Here is a 22,027-nt window from a genome sequence, read left to right as displayed (position 1 = left end):
TGCCAGCTTCCAGAAGGAGTGAATAACAGTGGTTTTTATATTTGTGACTTCCCCTGGGTCTCCGATCATTATACTCTGGGGTATGAAAAGACCCCAGAGTATAATAATAGTTTGTGGATGGTCCACTATGGGGCCTAATACTGTGTGGAGAGGCCACTATGGGGCATAATAGTGTGTGGAGGAGCCAGAATTGGATATAATACTGTGTGCAGGGGCTACTGTGGTACATAATACTGCAGAGGCCAGTGTGGGACATTATAGTGTGTTGTGGGGCCACTATGGGACATGATAGATAAATAAGTATTTGAGCCCTCTAGCAAACAAGACTTAATACTTGGTGGCAAAACCCCTGTTGGCAAACACAGCAGTCATAGGTTTTTTGTAGTTGATGATGAGGTTTGCGAACATGTCAGGAGGAACTTTGGTCCACTCTTCTTTGCAGATAGTTTCTAAATCATTAAGATTTTGAGGCTGTCGATTGGCAACTGGGAGGTTCAGCTCCCTCCATAAGTTTTCTATGGGATTAAGGTCTGGAGACTGCCTAAGCCAGTGATTTTCAACCTTTTTTGAGCCGCGGCACACTTTTTACACTTAAAAAATCCCGGGGCACACCACCAACCAAAATGGCACAAAATGACACTAAAACAGTACATATTATACATATAGTTAATAATATAGATTCTAAATGTATTTATACTCACTCAGTGTGAAACCTGGGCCTGTTTCGATGAACACAAAAGGGATATCCTGGCAGGAATGGTGGAAAGACACACACGAAGCTCTTCCTCAACATTTCTCAGTCTCTCCCTGTTTTTAGTTTTTATCGCAGTCAAGCTTGAGAAGCCCAGCTCACATAGATATGTGGTTGAAAATGGGAGCAATGTCAAAATAGCTTTGTTGGCCAGAATAGGGAACTCCTTGGCAACAGATAACCAAAAACTGTCCAAAGGAAGATCAGCAAACTTTAGCTTTAAACCGCGATCTTGCTTCAGTTCAATGAGTTCCTCTTGCTCTTTTAAAGTCATGTCCTTTCCAGCAACGGATAATGAGCTGTATGGGTCCCTAACCCAGTCAAGGCATTCTGTGAAGGCTGAAGAGAAATAAAACGACAACTTCTCCTCAAGAGTTTTCAAATGTCTGCCAATCACCATCATGCAGTTTCTCGGCGAGCGGGAACATCTGAAGGTTGCCACCCTGCACATGTTGTTGCCAGAGCTGCACCTTTAAACGGAATCCGTTCATTTTATCAGTGCTTGTAAGCAGGTTTTCATTTCGGCCTTGCATCCATGTGTTCAGTTCATTCAGATATTGAAATATATCAGCCAGGTATGCCAGCTTTGCACACCACTCATCACTTGCAAGCAGCTTTGAATAATCGGACGTCTCGTTTGTCAGAAATATTTTAAGTTCCTGTCGCAACTCATACACGGGCCAGCACTTTGCCGCGTGACAGCCACCGGACCTCCGTGTGGAGCAATAAGATTTTATGTTCCGCTCCCATTTCTGCACACAAAGACGCAAATAAGCGACATCTCAAAGGTCGCGTCTTCACAAAGTTCACTATGCGCACAACATCATCCAACACAGGAGCTAGATCTGCTGGTAAGGTCTTTGCAACGAGGGCCTCACGGTGCAAGAAACAGTGGGTAACAAGAACATCTGGGTTTCTTTCTTTAACCCTACTTACAAAGCCTTTGATGCGCCCAACCATGGCTGCGGCTCCATCAGTGCAGACACCTGTGCAGTTTTCCCATGTAAGCCCACTTTTATCAAGATATTCCGATGTGACCTGGAATATTACCTCTCCTGTTGATTTTTCTGGCAGTGCCTTGCAAAATAGGAAGTTTTCTCTAATGGCTTCTCCATCCACAAAACGCACATTGGCCAACAGCTGACAATGTCCACTGATATCCGTCGACTCATCAAGTTGCAAGGCAAATTTCTTACTGATGCGCACCTTTTCCAAAACAACTGTTTCAATGTCCGCAGACATGTCATCAATCCGTCTGGCAATTGTGTTATCAGAGAGAGGCACTTTAGCTATCTCTTTGGCTGCGTCAGGGCCAAGCATCTCATTTACAATAGCTTTACAAGCTGGCAGTATTAATGTTTCTGCCACAGTGTGGGACTTTTTTGATTTAGCTATGAGTTCAGCAACAAGGTAGCTAGCTTTGAGGGCTCTCTCATTTACCTTTGTGCTTTTTCTCAAAAAAGTTGCTCCTTTCTCATTGTTTGTACGTAAGCGTACAAAATACTCCATCGGCTTGTTTTGAACGGAAGGGTGTTTCGTTTCGAGATGGTGTTTAAGCTTGCTTGGCACCATGGCGCTATTGGATAGCTTCTCACCACACACCAAGCACAGTGGTGTTGGTGCTGTCGCATCCCCAGTGAAAGTAAATCCAAATGAAAGATAGCTTTCACTGTATTGCCTTGAGCTCACCGTCTTGTCTTTTTTCTTTTGTGGACCTCTCATACTAGGGCCTTCATCCTGTTCGGCATTTGCCTTTTCCATTCTCAAATACTTCTCCATCACTGCTGAGATAGTGTGCGCAGCCACACACTAAAATAGAAGAGTATTACATTATCTGCCACACTTAAAGGACCTCTGCCAGGCATATTTCACTCTTAAGGGCTTTAAAAGCAGCTCTTTGATCACAAGAAGCTGATTTAAAACCCCCAAAAGTGAACTCCGTGAGAGCTGTATGTGTGGAATAATAACTTATATTACTATGGTCTGCATTTCCTGCTTGAATTGACACTAGTGACGTAGCACTCAGCTTTCTCTATAAGTAGAATAGAGCCGGCTGTCAAGTTCTACGCCACTAGAGTCAATTCAAGCAGGGAAGGGAAGGAGCGACACTGGGAGTTTGAAAAGCAGATTTTGCTGGAATAGTTATAATGCGTCATGTTAATTTGCAGAGCTCCTAGAGTACCAAAACAATGAAAACCCCCCAAAAGTGACCCCATTTTAGAAACTACACCCCTCACAGAATTCAACAAGGGGTGTAGTGAGCATTTTCACCCTACGTCCGTTTCACAGTTTTCACTAACATTGGAATGTGTCAATGAAAAATTACTAAAATGTCCCTTTATCCCCAAAGTTTTCAGTTTCACAAGGGGTTAAAGGAGAAAAAGCCCCCCACAGGTTGTTACACAATTTCTCCTGAACACGGCAATACCCCATATGTGGCCATAATCTGCTGTATGGGAACATGGCGGGGCTCAGAATGGAAAGAGCGCTATTTCGCTTTTTGAGATTTAGATGTTTGGAATCTGGACGCCATGTCATATTTGTGATGAGCCTGTAAGGTTATAAGCCTGTAAGCTATGCAGATGCATAGACTAGCTTCCTCTCGTCCCAGCATCCAAGGGGTTAACCCTCCCCCCATTGGAGCTCTCTCTGATGGGGGGAGGGATGAAGGAGCAGCGTGTAGCTGTAAATTACAGCTAACACAGACTCCCCGCCAAACCCCTAGGGTGCCATGATCACTATGGATCATGGCACTTTAAGGGTTAAACAGGGGGGGTCGGTGCAATCACTGTCCCTGCTGCTACAGGGGAAGCCTGGCTGTCAGATACAGCCGGCCTCCCATGGAGATCGCACAGGCTCTGCTTCTGAGGCTGTGCGATCTCCATCACGTACATGCACGTGGGAATGCAGGAACTAACCACATTCCCTGACGTACAGATTTAGCGTTAAGGGGTTAAGTCAGCTTCTTATCACCACAAGAGCTGCTTTTGAAGCCCTCAAGAGTGAAATATGCCTGGCAGAGGTCCTTTCAATAAATTATTTATTTTAAAAAAGTGAAATAAAAAAGGATAACGCCCTCATATATACAATCCCATGTAATATATATATATATATATATATATATATATATATATATATATATATATATATACAGTTCCATGTAAATTCATACATACAGTCCCACGTATATGAGCACATACAGTCCTATGAAAAAGTTTGGGCACCCCTATTAATCTTAATCATTTTTAGTTCTAAATATTTTGGTATTTGCAACAGCCATTTCAGTTTGATATATCTAATAACTGATGGACACAGTAATATTTCAGGATTGAAATGAGGTTTATTGTACTAACAGAAAATGTGCAATATGCATTAAACCAAAATTTGACCGGTGCAAAAGTATGGGCACCTCAACAGAAAAGTGACATTAATATTTAGTAGATCCTCCTTTTGCAATGATAACAGCCTCTAGTCGCTTCCTGTAGCTTTTAATCAGTTCCTGGATCCTGGATAAAGGTATTTTGGACAAACAATTCAAGTTCAGTTAAGTTAGATGGTCGCCGAGCATGGACAGCCCGCTTCCAATCATCCCACAGATGTTCAATGATATTCAGGTCGTTACGATAGCCTTCATTACCACAAGTGGAAAAAGAATATACCATTCAGCCAGAACAAAAGGATTAGGAGAAATTGTACTAATGATAATGATTTTATCACACAGAGTGAAATAATTACCAATAGATTTAAAGAGAAAAAGTATCCAAGATCAATCATTCAAGCAGCAAAGAAAAAAGCCGAGGGACTTACACAAACAGAATGCCTTATCCCTAAGACAAAAAAAGAGTCTGAATCATATAAATATAATTTCATAACTACCTATAGCATTGCACACAGATCAATTAGAACTATACTAGGGAAACACTGGCACATCCTACAAAATGATAAATATTTAAAAGAAACAATACCGAAACAACCTGGGTTAACTTTTAGGAGAGCACGAACAGTTAAAAGTATAGTCGCCCCTAGCAAGATAAGGGAGATAGGCAGCTCTATAGACAAACACAGTTCTGCCCCCAAAAAAGGGAGTTTTAGATGTGGTAGCCGGAAATGTAAATGTTGCCTCAACATTTCCCATAACACTACAGAAATAATTAGCACGGCAACCGGAGAATCATTTCCAATAAAAACCAAATTAGACTGCGCCTCTTCATATGTTGTGTATGTAATGATGTGCCCGTGTGGCCTTCAATATGTTGGCCGAACCATTATGCGCTTACGCGAAAGAATGAACAAACACAGATCTAATGTGCTAAATGGGTACGAAAAACATAGCATTTCCAGACATGCTAAAAGTAAACACAACAGTGAGTTTAAAGATTTCATAATTACACCGTTAGAACAAATTCCAATTGACTTTTCTAATAGATTTGACCTTCTGAAAAAGAAAGAAATGTATTGGATCTATAAATTACAAACATTGATCCCAGAAGGTTTAAATGAGTCATTAGAGGATATCTCATATAATTAATAATACAGTGAAAGAGTAAACAGACATAAATTAATGGGCAACATTTTATGGAACAAACTACACAGGAATATGTGGCCCTACAGTATATATAATTTTTATACACTAAGTCACACCACAAGCTATAAATTGCTGCAAATAACATAATTCTGGTATTAGAAATACTAATCAATATGCTTGACTTCTTCCTTTTCTCTTGAAAAAACTATATAATAAGTTTATTGTCCTTCTATCCCTAATTATAACCACTAATAAATAGGTAATAGTTATACTTACCAGTGGTGGTTTGCGGGATTGGTGTTCTTCTGGTCCTGGTTTTCATCCAGCATTCCATTCTGAAAAATAAACAAGAAAAATAGCGATCGGCATCCTAGCCACAAACAGAACGGCTTCCCGTATGATTTAACTGGATGCGCATGCGCCAACCCAGCGCTTGCGGTCCAGCGACATCCAAGCCTCATTTAGTACTTGCGATCCAACCATATTCAAGCCTCGCTATGAGGCATGACTAATGCGCATGCGCATAACAACGGGACGCGACAAGAGAATAATTACATATTAAAGACGGGAGAAAATGGGAAGTATTAGACATCGGATATATATATTTTTCTAATCTTACCCCATAACTCAATGAAGATAAGCCCAGAAAGCATATAGTCTGGGGGATTTTCAGACTTTTTATATTATTTTAAAAGAATCAGGTGATCGGGAAAAGCACGTGCACTTTCAATTCGCGGGCTTTTCATAGTATAAGATACCTCTACATGCTAGAGTGTCATCAATATTGACAGACATAGGATTGAGCACTGCAGACCTGCCTATCATTGGACCACAGGTACCTACTTTTTGTAATGAATTACAATAGTATTCTATGACAATGAAATCTGTGCAAAGTCTTTATAAAATACGGTTGCTATACACATGATATACATACTTTGAATTTTATCTATGTATTGTCATATGCTCTATATTGAAATGTTTTGATTGAGACATTTTTATATATTTTTATACATTGTTGATACAAATTCTTTATTTATAATTGATGCGGGAAACCGATTGTTAAGGGATTTTTTCTTATTTGTATTTTTTGTTTTATATGTTTTTTTAAGGTTCAACTTTGCTCCTACCTTGTATCACTTGAGAAAGGGGGTGGTTACCCCGAAACGCTGGCATATCAGCGTCGTGTGTGTTTTTACTAAGTGTCTTCAATAAAAAATCTGTTTTTTATAGATATAGGTTCAGCGCAGTTTTCTATATATTTTATTGGGTTATACCCAAATTGGTTTATTGTTTGATTTTTGTCGCTCCCCTGTTCAAAGGGACGTAAATAGAACTGCCGCTCATAGGAACCTTGTTGTAAATCTACTTGTGGTATACCCACTTTAATTGCCGATCCGCTCAGTGCACCCTATTTTTTATACTTATTTAATTCAGGTCTGGGGACTGGGATGGCCATTGTACTTGTTCCTCTGCATATGAATGCCTGAGGATTTGGAGCGGTGTTTTGGATCATTGTCTTGCTGAAATATCTATCCCCGGCGTAACTTCAACTTCGTCACTGATTCTTGAACATTATTCTCAAGAATCTGCTGATACTGAGTGGAATCCATGCGACCCTCAACTTTAACAAGATTCCCGGTGCTGGCATTGGCCACACAGCCCCAAAGCATGATGGAACCTCCACCAAATTTTACAGTGGGTAGCAAGTGTTTTTCTTGGAATGCTGTTTCTTTTTGGACGCCATGCATAACGCCTTTTTTTTATAACCAAACAACTCAATCTTTGTTTCCAAAATGAAGCTGGCTTGTCCAAATGTGCTTTTGCATACCTCAGGCAACTCTATTTGTGGCGTACGTGCAGAAACGGCTTCTTTCTCATCACTCTCCCATACAGCTTCTCCTTGTGCAAAGTGCACTGTATTGTTGACCGATGCACAGTGACACCATCTGCAGCAAGATGATGCTGCAGCTCTTTGGAGGTGGTCTTTGGATTGTCCTTGACTCTTCTCACCATTCTTCTTCTCTGCCTTTCTGATATTTTTCTTGGCCTGCCACTTCTGGGCTTAACAAGAACTGTCCCTGTGGTCTTCCATTTCCTTACTATGTTCCTCACAGTGGAAACTGACAGGTTAAATCTCTGAGACAACATTTTGTATCCTTCCCCTGAACAACTATGTTGAACAATCTTTGTTTTCAGATCATTTGAGAGCGGGCTGTCCATGTTCGGCGACCATCTAATTTAACTGAACTTGAATTGTTTTGTAGAAAGAAATGGTCCAAAATACCTTCATCCAGGATCCAGGAACTGATTAAAAGCTACAGGAAGCGACTAGAGGCTGTTATCTTTGCAAAAGGAGGATGTACTAAATATTAATGTCACTTTTCTGTTGAGGTGCCCATATTTTTGCACCGGTCAAATTTTGGTTTAATGCATATTGCGCATTTTCTGTTAGTACAATAAACCTCATTTCAATCCTGAAATATTACTGTGTCCATCAGTTATTAGATATATCAAACTGAAATGGCTGTTATAAACACCAAAATATTTAGAACTAAAAATGATTAAGATTAATAGGGGTGCCCAAACTTTTTCATAGGACTGTAATTATCAGCGCCATATACTGTGGTGATGTGCACTGTACAGCGCCACAGTATATGGCGCTGATAATTATGTGGCTCATATACTGCAATATAAAGGGGTACAATGAGAAGTACTATGGCCATGAGGCCAGAGTACAAGTGCCAGCTCATATACTCAGCATATGAGCTGGTACTTGTAGTACTCCAGCCTCATATTGCCTTAGTGACAATACACTATCATGTCCCCCTTGTTGTCCCCACACAGTACAATGTTCTTCTCATTGTGCCCCCCCCAGTATAATATCCCCTCATTGTGGTCCCTACAATATAATTTCACCCTTGCTGTGCCCCCAAAATATAAAATCCCTTCATTGTGACCCCCACAGTGTAATGTCACACTCATTTTATCTCTCTGTGTGAATGTTCTCACAGAGTCACAGCCATACCCGCAGCTATCTCTAGGACAGTGGTGTCTCTGAAATCCTTTCCTTGCGTCTGTGGCCCCGCCCCCTCCAGCCGATAGGCGGGCGGCTGTTCCTGTCTATCTCCCAGGGATGCTGCTCGGGGTTAGCATAGTGAGTGGAGACTCAGCCGTCGCTCCCTGTAGGGAACCTGCAGGACGTTGTTTCACACTGTCAGCTGCAGTGTAGCTGACAGTGTGAAACAACACGGAAGGTGCCGGGAACCCTGTCGAAGTTGGAGACTTGTGCGGGCACCATAGTTTGGGGAACTTTCCCCGCGGCACACCCGACCATGTGTCACGGCACACTGGTTGAAAATCACTGGCCTAAGCCACTCCACAACCTTAATGTGCTTCTTTTTGAGCCACTCCTTTGTTGCCTTGCCTGTATGTTTTAAGTCATTCTCTTGCTAGAAGACCCATTTCCTCCTATCCTCAGTAGCTGGATCGATTCCAAGGTTTGAAACTTTAACTGTGATTCCCTATGGCTGACTTCATGAGAATGGTGGGGAATTGGAAGAAATAAGTTCTCGTTCCAGATGGTATATTTATGGTTTGAGAACTTATCCCTCATGCACTGAGTGGTCTCTCTCTCAAATAGTTGACCATGAGGACATTTAAGAATGTAGATAATGAAATTACTTTACCTTGACCTGAACTATCTGCCTTGTGTATGGATAGTCTACATTATTGGTTTTGATTACACTGAGAGATGAGCAAACCTTTCATGGTTCAATTCAGGTTATGGTTCAATGGTTCTTACCCAAAGCTTGATTTAGTTTGAATCACTTTGGTTCACACTGGAAGTGCAAATACATTGTTTTAAAAAGTTGTCTGTGTGACACTCTGGGTTCTTTAGGACTCTAACCCCTTTCTGTTTCTGTATAAATGTTAGCTGGTGGTAACAAGAAATGTGTTATGGTGTTATGAGGACGCCAATCTGATCCCTGAAGTCATGTGATTCTTCTTAACTGCTTTCTCCATGCTATCAGATGGTGGCTACCGATTTAGTTGGTTCAGGTAATTCAAACCACAAAAAGTTCAGGTTTGATTGAACCAAAATTTTTGGAAAGTGCAGGCCAAACCCTATTTGTTCCAAACTGCTCATCTTATTTACACTAGAGTATTGTGCATATTGAGGACAGAAGTATGTACCATTACATAGGGTAAATATGTTATTTTGTACACCAAAGATATAACGAAGAGTTACAGCTCATCCTAATACCATGATTCTGTACATCCTTATGCATTGATGCTAGGAAAAAATATACTCAGACTTCCAGGGTGTAATACTAAACAAAGCAAAAGGTGTAGGATACAGCACCAAAAATATACAGAAACTGAATAATATAATGTAACTTTTAATCCTCATATTAAAAAAGGCCATAAAAATGCCCGTGGTGAATTCTTGCTTACACGATTTGAGGCTACGACTAAGAGGCAGTTAGCATAAGTAGGAGTTCACCACGGACCTGTTTTATCACTTTTTTTTAATATAAGGTTTAAAAGTTACATTTTATTGTTGCTTGTACATTTTTGGGTGCTTACTTTATTATCTTTGGTGTACTACTCCCTACCTCTGCCCTCACCAACCAAACTATTAAGCTTTGTGAGTATTTGAAGAAGATAAATGGAGGATGTTGGGATTCCCCAATTTTTGGCTATTAGTGGGTGGGTTTGTGCCAGTGTTTCCTTATGGAACCGTGGATTCTGTAAGTCCAAGGATGGTATTTATTAGGTTACCCTTTTAGAACAATCAATATGTGATCTAGAAGTGTTATCTAAGAACCTCCTCTCCAGGGTAAGCAAGTCCTGAAGGTACCCCTGCTCCATAAATTTTTGCTCAATCTCATGATCAGCAATTTGTACTGATATGTGTGGACAGAAGGTCAGATTCTCTGTTCTTTTTTGGTAAGATTTATTAACCATGGGACACTATGCCTCTCCCATGCACAGCAAATACTGCATAAGATTCTGGCATATGTTTACAGCAATTTTAGATTCAATCTTGTTTTCTAACTGTTTGATAAGAAGAAAAGAAAATTTCTCATCCAGCACAGTGATATACCACATATCCATTTCTATGTTTGTCACAGTGGTTTCATGAAAAATATGTTTGTCTGGAATACTGGTTATTAAATGCATTTATGCTATAAAACTGTTCCAATGTGAAAAGTCTGACTCAGATGAGTATTCACGTACTACAAGTAAATGCATCCAACAGATAAGAGAATTATTTTTTGTAAACAATAGATTCTTTTATTATTTTAGCAGCAAATAATTTAAATAAATAAGGTTTCTTCTGAATTAAAAAATGTTATAGTTAAAGGTACATAAATATTATAAATAGATATACATATATTTAAAATTTACGGTAGCTAGCATTCTGTATCGTAGTACTATTTCTCGATTAACATCCTCTTTTTCTTCGCACGTTTTCTCTTTTGCACTTTTTTGACTCAGTTTTTTGCGGAACTTGAAGAGCAGAAACATCTCGCAGAACACGCAATAGTTCTTTGATGGCTGCACGCTGAATTTTTATGTCTGAAACCTGTTTCAATAAAGAAAGTTTACTATATTGATGTTTACGTTTTTTATTTAAGGTACATTTTTTCTCATTCATGGTATTATAAATTAGCTTTATGTACTATAATATGTATATATAATATGTGTATATTATCTACCCTGTATACATTGACTAGAAATATATTAGTTTGTACCATTTCTTGTCCTTATTTTTTATTATTGATGTCACTTACAGTCCGTAAATGTAAATGTCACCATTTTGCATTGCGGTGTTACATGTTCAAAGAGAAATCCTCAAAAATGCAACATTAAAGTATTGTATTAAACAATGGGGTGTGTGTGTGTGTATATGTGTATATATATATGTTATAACTGCTGTGCTGTGGACTTTCTGCTTCCATTATACCTATACAGTAACTGCCGGCTTTTCCGTAGGTATAATTGGCATGCTGTCGTTTTCCCCTGCAGACTTTCTGTGAAAAGCACTGCACAAGAAACCACAATGCGTTTCCGCCTCAGTCTTTTCTGCAGTGCTTTGCCTCACTACGTCGGGCCTTAACCTTAAAGGGCCTCTTGAAGTAGAACTAATAAGGTCAGAGCACTAGGCATAGCCCATAGGAATCCAATGCCAATAGACTATCAAACTTTAACATTAATCATAAGTGAACTATAACAGTCATGTTTTTCGCTGACATTAAAGACTGTTTAGTAAATTTAATACTAAATATGGCTAATTCCTAAATATTGTATCATGAAGGTTTACTAAACTATCGCTGTGTGTTGGAACATGTCTTGGACAATTACATTTTACCATAATCACAATTTATCATACCTGCATTTTTTTAAGTTCATTCAGTTTTTTTACTTTTTGGTCCGTTTTCTCCAAAAAGTCTTTATTTGATGTGCGAAGCATCTGTATCAGATTGGTAATACTGTCTTTTAGTTCTGCAGAATTCATGGATTCAAGCATCTTCAGATACATCGGAACAATCTGGCTCAGGACCATCTTCTTGTCACCATCCTAAGAAGTTAAAGTAACTTTATGAATCAAGCAGAAAGAAAACAATAGGTACAGCTAAAAACTAACAAGTTCATATAGCAAAGCAAGTATGTCTAATACGCATGCACTAAATTCAAGGTAGGGATAGCTATGTGATAAGCCAATGTTCACTAAGGCTGGGGCGTTTTATAGTGCCACAAAGTGGATGGGACTCTGGCTAATCCCCTCCACACATTACAGAAAAAAAATCTGCAGTAGAAAAGCCATGTTTTCAAAAATGCTTGCTTCTTTTGAAAATCACGGAATATCAATTATACCTACGGAAAAGCTGGCAGTTTCCATATAGGTATGATATGGACAGAAAATTTGCAGAGGAAAATTCTGTGGACTTTCTGTGAAAAACAGTGTGGAAAAAAATGCGGTGGAAACAGCGGATGCTTTTTTTTTTATTATTCCTGTACCATTTATATGGTGCGTCCTGCTACATGGGGTCTAAGCCTAAGTATTTATTTTTCTTAGCTGTAGCAGATAAAGTTATCATTGCTTACAAGTACCCAAAATAAAATAAAATGGCGCAATAAATGTTTTGCCTTCAACGCTATATTTGGCTATTGAACCCTATATTTATAATGATATTTGTCTAGCATAAGTACAAAAGATTAACTAATATTTATTGTCACTCTTTGTGACACCATAAAGATTACTGTTATTGGCAGCACAATAGTAGTGGCATTTACCCCTGGCATTGCTGCCTAGCACACAGTTCTTGCTAAGATTCTTGTAAGAATGTAATTCCTATTAGAGATGAGCGAGTACTATTCGAAACTCCAGTTTCCATAGGAATGAACGGATGCAGCCAGCATGCAGGGGGTTAAGCGTCCGGCCGCCAGCAAAGTCTGCGTGCCGGCCGCTTCCATTCATTCCTATGGGTGCGTGCTATTCGAAATGGCCGTTTCGAATAGTACTCGCTCATCTCTAGTTCCTATCTTTAAGTGAAACATCCATCAGAACTTTTCCAACCACATATTGTTTGAGCTTTTAGTCTCCATTGTGTTCCATGCTAGATTTTTAGATGTGGTAAACGTATCATATCTCTAAACCTGATCAAAGGACACTATTTTATATTTTAAGATCTATAAACAGACTACTGTAGGCTTTTGTATCATGCCAGTGCTGCTTAGTTTACACCTAGAATGTGCATACTATCAAATTTGCATTACTGTAGACTTTTCACAATCTTTAGTGTTGAGCTGTTTATAGCATGATACTTGACCAGAAATTAACACCTTCAGAATATGACCAGCACTTAACCCAAATATGGAAGCAAAATATTGCTGAACAAACATATAGTTAGCTATGAGGCCTGGTTCACATCTGCTTTCCGTATTCCGTTCATTCCCCCGAATGGAGTTCCCAACGCATTGACAAGCGGTGAGCTTATGAAAGCACACGGACCCCATAGACTATAATGGAGTCCGTGTGTTTCCTGCGCAGTGTCCTCATGAGTCATGCAGAGAGGCAAGTATTTCATGAAGTCTATGGGGTTGATGTAATTTCATAAGCTCACCGCTTGTCAATGCGTTTGGTATTCCATTCGGGGGGTCCCTATGCGCACCCCCTGAACGGAATACCGAATGCAGATGTGAAACAAGCCTGACTATATCACTGTTTACAGGTAATGATTGTCATCAATATAATACAATATGAATATCTGTGGGCTTATAAAATAATCTATATATCTTATTATATGCATACCTCCTTCCAGTCATCCAGAAGCTTTGAGAAAAAATCGCTGTCTTCAGTGTCACTTGTGTCTTCTGAGTTCTGAAGCTAGAAACAGAACCATTGTTATTTTCTAGTAAGAGCAGGAAAATAATAAAACACTTACTGAATTATAACATTATAATAGTGCAGATAGTGGAACATGTACAGTATAAAAAATGTAAGATCATTTCCCTTGTCTCACTGCTCTAATATCTAATACAGAAATTGAAACAATATCTATTTACAGAATTTTATAAAATTCTGAAAATTCTTTTTTCATTTCAGGACATAGGTCACTACCAAGTTCATGTGCGGAAAAATGACTTTTTTTTTTTTCAAACGTCAAATAGGATGCATCCTGAAAACCAAGTCCCCATTTATAAGGGTTCCAAAATGTCAAAAAAATATTGGTGGCTTGACTTTTACAGGGTTTAGCCTGATGTAACTTTTAATGCATCTACTGTAGAAAAAAAAAAAAAAAAAAATGGTGCTTATGCATTAGTAAAATTGCTATAATATTGCATAATATTAAGACACTTGGAGGAATTTATGAACCCCTCTACCCAAGTTTCCTGATGTAGATGGAGGTAATTGTGGTGCATCGTTCATGGCCCCTTTTTGTGCTAAAGATGCACCATGTTGTCTCTTCTGAGCCTTACTCCCACTTTTTCCAAATGTGGCCAAAGAGGCAGAGTGAGGATGAGGCTCCACATTACGTAAATGCAGCTTTTTTGTTGCGTTTTTTGATCCAAAGCCAGAAGTGGATTGAGCAAATGGTAGAAGTACAATTACTTTTTGTAGATTTCCCATTCCTTTTGCAGGTATTCTTGGATTTGGCTAAAAAAAGCAACAAAACCTGCAGCAAAAAAGCTGTGTTTCTGCAATGTTGGGGCCTTAGCCTCATACAAGAAATCTACGCCAATCATTTCTGACACAAAGGAGTGCGCCTAAATTGTTAAGAGGTCAGAGCCTTTTATTAATTTAGGATCATCTTGCACCAATCAGGGACTTAATTAAGACTGATTGTAGGAAATGCCAGTCCTAATAGATTCCCTCCACTGCTTTGTATACTCGGCTAGAGACTGAAGCGACATATACCATATTATATACTAAAATATATGTTGCACTATATTGAAGTGCTGTTACAATTTGCCACTTCCTCCTGCCCAGTGCCGCTGCTTGTACATCTTTGACCACATTTACAAGTTAATAATTTCCACCAAATGTTCCAGAGCAACAATAAAACTTCAAGATCAAACACTATTACTTTTAAGCTGAGAAAATACCTAAATGCTGAATATCGATGACATAAATATCTCATAAACAGTAATGAAATAAATAGACAATATGATACACTAACTGGGACAAGTAAATATGATAGCATATAATGATGTATACATGCATGCGATCTACATATATGAATGTGCAGCTGTTAAGAGCGACCTATCTGTATTAGCATTGATCCGTCTTGTGGAATATTGTATGATCTTCTATGCTGGTTATACTTACCAAATATTTTCTCAGTTTTTCAATGTCATTGCGTGCTGTCCTAAGGTCAATATTATATCCATTGATGTGTCCAATATAGCAAAGGACAGCACAATAAAGAAGAAATATCTTGAAATAGGTCATCATTTCTCAGGATGAAGCAGGTGAAATTAGTGTATTTCTATCAGGTCTAGGTGAACCTTCTTGTGAAGAAGCTATTGTCTTTCATGTAGAATACAGCAGGTATATATACCCCACAAACTTTTCAACTTTTTGTACCACGTCACAATTAGTCATATTTCACAGGCTTAAACAGGAGATGGTGTTAGATAGGCGTGTGGTGCTTCTTGTTTCTATTAGTAGATTGGTTTCTGGGGTTTTCAGCTGTGAACATGTAGTTTCCTCTAAATGACAAAGCAGACATGCCCACCTTAGAAACAAAGACCTTATGGAAATTAAGAAATCCTTAGAAAGCTCCGAGATTTAATATTGTCAATGGATTTATATATTATGCATTTGTAATTAATAGCTTTGTAATATTAAGCAAATTATTTAAATAACTATTTTAACAGTATAGAGTATTAGTCTACAGTACTTTAATATATAGCTTAGTATTAGGGTCAGATTTGCAAAAGCTAAAATGTTTTATTTAATAATTGCATAACATGTACATTTAGGCTATGGTCCCACGTTGCGGAAAAGGCAGCTTTTGTTGTTGCAGATTTTGCTGTGGTTTTTTGAGCCAAAGCCAAAAATGGCTGCAAAAGGAATGGGAAATATAGGAAGTTTTTATACTTCTACTTTCTGCTGAATCCACTCCTGACTTTGGCTCAAAAAACTGCAGCAAAATCTGCAACAAAAAAAGCTGCATTATTGCAATGTGGGGCCTCAGCCTTAAAATAGTCACAGATTGATCACGGCCTCAACATAGGAAAAGATACCCATCAAGGTATTCACCCAGTATCCCTATGAATAAATCTCATCAAGAGTCAGATTACTACACCATATAAAGCAGATATAGATTTTACAGTGGATTTTCTTAAATTTCACTTTTCACAAGAAAAAGAAGTAATTTCCATACAAAACACAAAGTAGTATTGGCTCTCAGATCAGAGAACCCCAATGCATTCGTCCATAGTAAAGTCATTTCCTGAGACCCCAAAATAATTCAGTCTCCAGACTTTAGGGTGCTGTAAACTGTTTTGGGCCATTGTCTACATTTAGGTTTGAGTTGATGTCTGCGGCACAGAGGTACAATGAGCGCCAAGCCACAGACAACACTACAGCCTGAACTTGCAGGCAGTTATGTGGCAACTTATTCTTTAATTTGCATATATTATATTATTGATTGAATGGTCACTGAAGGGGGCATTGTGTGCGGGCCATTTGAGGGGGTATGACTTAATGTCCCCTGAGGTGGTTCCGATATAATATAAAGTGGCAGTCATTGAAGCGTAATTACATCACTTGGAGGCCAATAAGGAGACATTATATTAATGGGGGGCACTTGGAAGACCTTATACTGAATGGGGCCACTGAGGGAACATTATATTGGGGACACAAAGGGGATGTTATATAGACCTCTAAATTGGTATTTTACCGTTTAGGGGCATAATACTATATAAGACCACTTGGGGACATTATAATGTGTGATGGAAACTAAGGGGGCATCATTACCATGTGTTTGGGCACAAAGAAATTTGGTAGAAAAGAGTGTGGTCAAAAGGCACAAAGCACAAGTTTAGGAGTATGGTTTAACACACAATCATTAGCAGTACTACCTCACTTGTCCGTCTTTGTGTCCTCTGAAAGTTGGGAAGTATGTTTTAAGTAGGGGGACCCACTTATGAGACCTCTGCACTGGGCCCACCAATGTATTAAAACATCCCTTACAACATGGCATAACACAATAACACAATAGCACTCTTGGGTTTTATATAGATGCATGTATTCTTTCCGTTTATGAGCTAGTATCAAACAAAGGGTTGCCAAACAGGGTCAGGATGTCCCACCAAAGTATCAGTGGATTATTCACTGGGCCCCAGTTATATCACAGTTATGACTCCCAAAGACCTATTAGAAAACAACCCCATATAGAATTAATGTTGGAGTCAATCACTTGCCACATAGGCTAATTAGCATATGAATAAAAACGGGCTCATTCAAAAAACACTGAGGCAATTTACATACAAAAGGTAGGTGTGGAATAGTCTTTCTAAAGGCTATGCAAGGATGTGCTTATAAAATATATTATATATATCTATCTATCTCATATATATATATATATATATATATATATATATATATATATATATATATATAGTTAGATGAAGAACACAGACAGCTAAGCAGAATTCCGAAGTAGCCTCAATTCTCCCAGGTTATCGTGCAGGCAGACAGCTATAGGTTATGCAGCACTGATACTACTGCATCTAAGTGAGCTATCACATGTGCTGGAAGAGAGCATGGAAACTAATATTCCCTGCGGTTTTGTATGTTTTCCAGATATAATTAGACTTCGGTGGGATTCCCTGACAAAAAGTAGTTTCGTGCTCTGTATCTGTGGTATTTGTTGCATAACATTTGCAGAAGGAAGTACTTAAACAGAGAATGACTTCAAGTGTTCCCTAGGTAAATTAAGAATAATGTAATAGTTTCATTTCAGGTGTTAAAGGGGTATTCCCATGTACATAATCATTTCTATATTTGTAGATAATTAAAAGTTAAACATTTTTGCAAATATAAGTAATTAAAAATTCTGCAGAGTTTTAAAGATTTTCTCTAACTTTCTTATTGGTGACAGTCTTTTATCTTGATCGGTTGCCATGGATACGACCACTAATGCAGAAACTTTCTATGGTCTGGGTCTTGTCAGGACCCCGCTATGATTTTCTTATTGTAGCTGGATTATCAGGCAGGGACACTAATTGTATCAGAAGATATCCTGGCTACAATAATGAAATCATGGCTGATTTTCTGACCTTAGAAGGTTTCTGCATTGGTGGTCGTGTCCATTGGCAACTGATCAAGATAAAAGACTGTCACCACTAAGAAAGTTAGAGAAAATCTTTAAAACTCTGCAGAATTTTTAATTACTTACATTTGCAAAAATGTTTAACTTTTAATCATCTACAAATTAAAAAATAATTATGTAGATGGGAATACCCCTTTAAAGTAAAACTATATTTGTGTAGAAGATATCTGCTAATATTAATGTATTAGCAGATATAATGCTGAGGCGAGCACTACGTATATTAATGTAGATGTAGTAATCAGTGTCAGTAATATAAATACATAATGTCATCTTATAGTGTATGCAAATGATGTCACCAATATATGCCATACAATGCATCATACTGTATACATGGGACAACAGTGAGGCATCATACAATGTACAGAGGTCAACTGCAGAACTTCATACTATGAATAGCAACAACAATGAGGAATCACACTGAGTATAGGGGGAAACAATGAGGCATCATATCATGTATAGGGGGCAATGATGGGGCATAATACTGTGCATAGAGGCCAACAGTTAGTCTCTGTATGATGCCAAATTGTTACCCCCTATGTATTGTGTGATGTCCCATTGTTGCCCCAAGTGATCCTTCTGTATTTCTCCCCTCTGTTTCATGCTCATTACACCTGATGATCGCTCTGTCCACATTCTGTCAACTTCTGGAATCTGCAGACATTGACTCTCTTCATAAAATGGCACCAGGTAAAGGACCATGTGACTACATGTCACTCAGCCTCCTCCATTCAGCCTGCAACAGTTTGTAGAACACAGTACGTTAATATAAAGGATGCTGAGTGACACAGTGTACAGTCACATGGTCCTCCATTTTCCAGCATATTGTAGACAGAATAAATATCTGCAGGTGCAGGAATTTGACAGAATGAGGGCAGTCGATCAAGACTTATAACACACACAGTACGGAGGGGAGAAGCAGTATGCTAGAGAGTAATGGGCCGCATGTCAAGATTGGGGGGAGTTGCCAATCTAGTGTATAGCAGGGCAGGCTAGAGCTGCACTCAGGTAGAGGATTAATTGGGGTAGTGGTTTTACACCATTATTTCACACTATGCTGAACATGTCCTTAATCCACTGTTCTTGAAATTCCAAACTTTATTAGGGGTACTCTGAAAAAGTATTTTGCTTTTGAAAGAATAAAAATTTTTCAGAATTCATGCACTATAACTGGGCACGTGAACAGGGGTTGACTTGAGGAAGTACTTATTAAAAATGTAACATTAATACTTAAGATTCAAATGTAATGGTAAATTGGTAAATTCCTATGGTCTAATGTCTGGTAAAAAGATAGAGGGTTACAACTTTATGTTATTCATATATTTATTCGTTGAGATTTGTTGATTTGAGATTTGTGCTTACAGTTTTGCTTGGTTGCTCTTATTTCTTAATTTTAAGTTCCATTATATTTACGTCTACTTTAACATTTGCGCTATTATTTCCAAGAATGTAACCAAAAACTGGAACAGAGAAACGGAAATAGCAGCAATACCAGATCTGTCACATGACGGACACCAACAAAACCCAATAAGACTTAATTCCGCGGTAAAATAATCTTGACAAATCAATACAGTCATTACAAATATAACTCACATTTCTATGTATTTCTTTGTAGGATATCTACTGACTGTGAATGAATCCTCAACCAATTCATTTAGTCCAATATATTTCGTAAGAAATGTTAATTGTTGACTTTAATCGTTGGATCATTTATTTTTATTGTTACATCTATTTTTCATAATCCTATAGTTTAGGTGCTAATGGAATTGCCCAGCTGATGTATTTGTACCTATCAGTTCACCATTGACTACAGTGTAAAAAATATTGAAAGCATATAGTCTTTGGAGACGAGTATAGGAAATAGAAAATGGACTGGATAACTAATGCAGTAAAATGCATCACTTGTGAAATCTTATCTACATAAAAATATATTTGGAGATTAAATGAAATTTAAGTAAAAAAAATTGTCTTGTTGTCTGTAGCACCACACATTTTTTTAATTGCTCTTATAAAATAGTCTTCATTGTCACGGGTTGCTATGGCCAATAAAAACTATTTTTCTTTTAGGCTGGGGCCCCACGTTGCAAAGACACAGCGTTTTTCCCATGGTAGAAATGTTGCGGCATAAAGTGCTGTGTTTTATAGTACCTGCAATTAGATAGGTTTCCGGCTAATCCCATCCACACATTACAGAAAAATATCCACAGCAGAAAATATGCGTTTTCAAAAATGCCGCTGTTTTTGGTAATCGCAGCATGTCAATTATACCTGTGGAAACGCTGGTGGATTCTGTATGGGTATAATAGGGGCAGGAAGTCGGCAGAGGAAAATTCTATGGAGTTTTAAAAATGTATGCAAAAAAACACACAATGCGTTTCTACCATGGTTTTTCCTGCAGCATTTTTTTTTCTGCGCTTCGCAACGTGGGGATTTAGCCTTAGACAGTTTTGGTAAGACAGTCTTTTTATTCAGAAAAGTAGCTTGACAATTTAACTGTGACTGAAGGCTGAACTTGCTTTCCTTTAAAAATAACCTATAAAATTCCAAATGGATATTAAAAGATTTTACGCAAAATGCTGACTTTATTTCGAAAGTAAAGATAGACTTTCTTCTTTTAAAAAAAAAGGAAAACTGTAACGGAAAAACAACTGTAAAATGCTGATGGGTTTGACACTTTCTGAAGAAATTCACACCTAGCTAAACACCTTGCACATTAGTCAGAATAAAGGAAATTCTGTAAGTATAAAACTTTATGACATGTCAGATTCTATGAAACCACAAAGACAATAGTTATCACTGATAATCAATTTCCTTGACAGGGAATTGCTCAAAAAAATAGAAACTAACAGTAACTGTGATGTAAATATAAGCTATGGGATTCCAGTTGTGTAACACCTCTTATTTGTATGGAGACAATATACAGCATGTAGACACGTGGACAAAAGTGTTGGTACCCCTCGTTTAATGAAAGAAAACCCCACAATGGTCACAGAAATAACTTGAATCTCACAAAAGTAATAATAAATAAAAATTCTATGAAAATGAACAAATGAAAGTCAGACATTGCTTTTCGCTTCAACAGAATTAAAAAAAAAAAAATAAATAAAACTCATGAACCAGGCCTGGACAGAAATGATGGTTCCGGTAACTTAATATTTTGTTGCACAACCTTTTGAAGCAATCGCTGCAATCAAACAATTCCTGTAACTGTCAATGAGACTTCTGCACCTCTCAGCAGGTATTTGACCCACTCCTCATGAGCAAACTGCTCCGGTTGTTTCTGGTTTAAAGGGTGCGTTTTCCAGATGGCATGTTTCAGCTCCTTCCAAAGATGCTCAATAGGATTTAGGTCAGTTCTCATAGAAGGCTACATCAGAATAGTCCAATGTTTTCATCTTAGCCATTCTTGGGTGTTTTTAGCTGTGTGTTTTGGGTCATTATCTTGTTGCAAGACCCCATGACCTGTGACTGAGACCAAGCTTTCTGACACTGGGCAGCACATTTCTCTCTAGAATCCCTTGATAGTCTTGAGATTTCATTGTACCCTGCACAGATTCAAGACACCCTGTGCCAGATGCAGCAAAGCAGCCCCAAAACATAACATAGCCTCCTCCATGTTTCACAGTAGGGACAGTGTTTTTTTTTTCAGGATAACAAATGAACTATGACTAAGGGACGCAATAACCCTGAAACGCGTCAGAGAGCTTTTTTTAAAAAATTCACTGTTTTTTCCTACTTTTTCACGGTTGTTTGTTAACTATGTTTTAATGAAGATGAATTAAAGTTAAATATTTTTAGAAGACTCAGGTGATGCGGACTTCTCTTTCACCTTTCATCATTGTTCTCTATTGTACTGGTACCTTAGGGTCTCTGCACCATGGCACCTGAAGATGATTCTGCCCT

General features: G+C 38.3%; 1 protein-coding gene across 1 annotated transcript; it reads right to left on the bottom strand.

The window, feature by feature from the left end:
- Positions 1-10,725: 10,725 nt before the first annotated feature.
- On the bottom strand, positions 10,726-15,240 carry IFNG (interferon gamma). Its single transcript, XM_075276316.1, has 4 exons — positions 15,115-15,240; positions 13,597-13,671; positions 11,674-11,862; positions 10,726-10,866 (listed from the first exon to the last, which is right to left on the bottom strand). Exons 1-4 carry the CDS (start codon positions 15,238-15,240, stop codon positions 10,726-10,728), a joined length of 531 nt encoding a protein of 176 aa, XP_075132417.1.
- Between the last annotated feature and the right edge of the window lie 6,787 nt (positions 15,241-22,027).

Source organism: Leptodactylus fuscus, chromosome 5, assembly GCF_031893055.1.
Source record: "Leptodactylus fuscus isolate aLepFus1 chromosome 5, aLepFus1.hap2, whole genome shotgun sequence".
In the NCBI taxonomy this organism is placed as follows: Eukaryota; Metazoa; Chordata; class Amphibia; order Anura; family Leptodactylidae; genus Leptodactylus; species Leptodactylus fuscus.
This window is presented reverse-complemented; position numbering and strand designations above follow the sequence as displayed.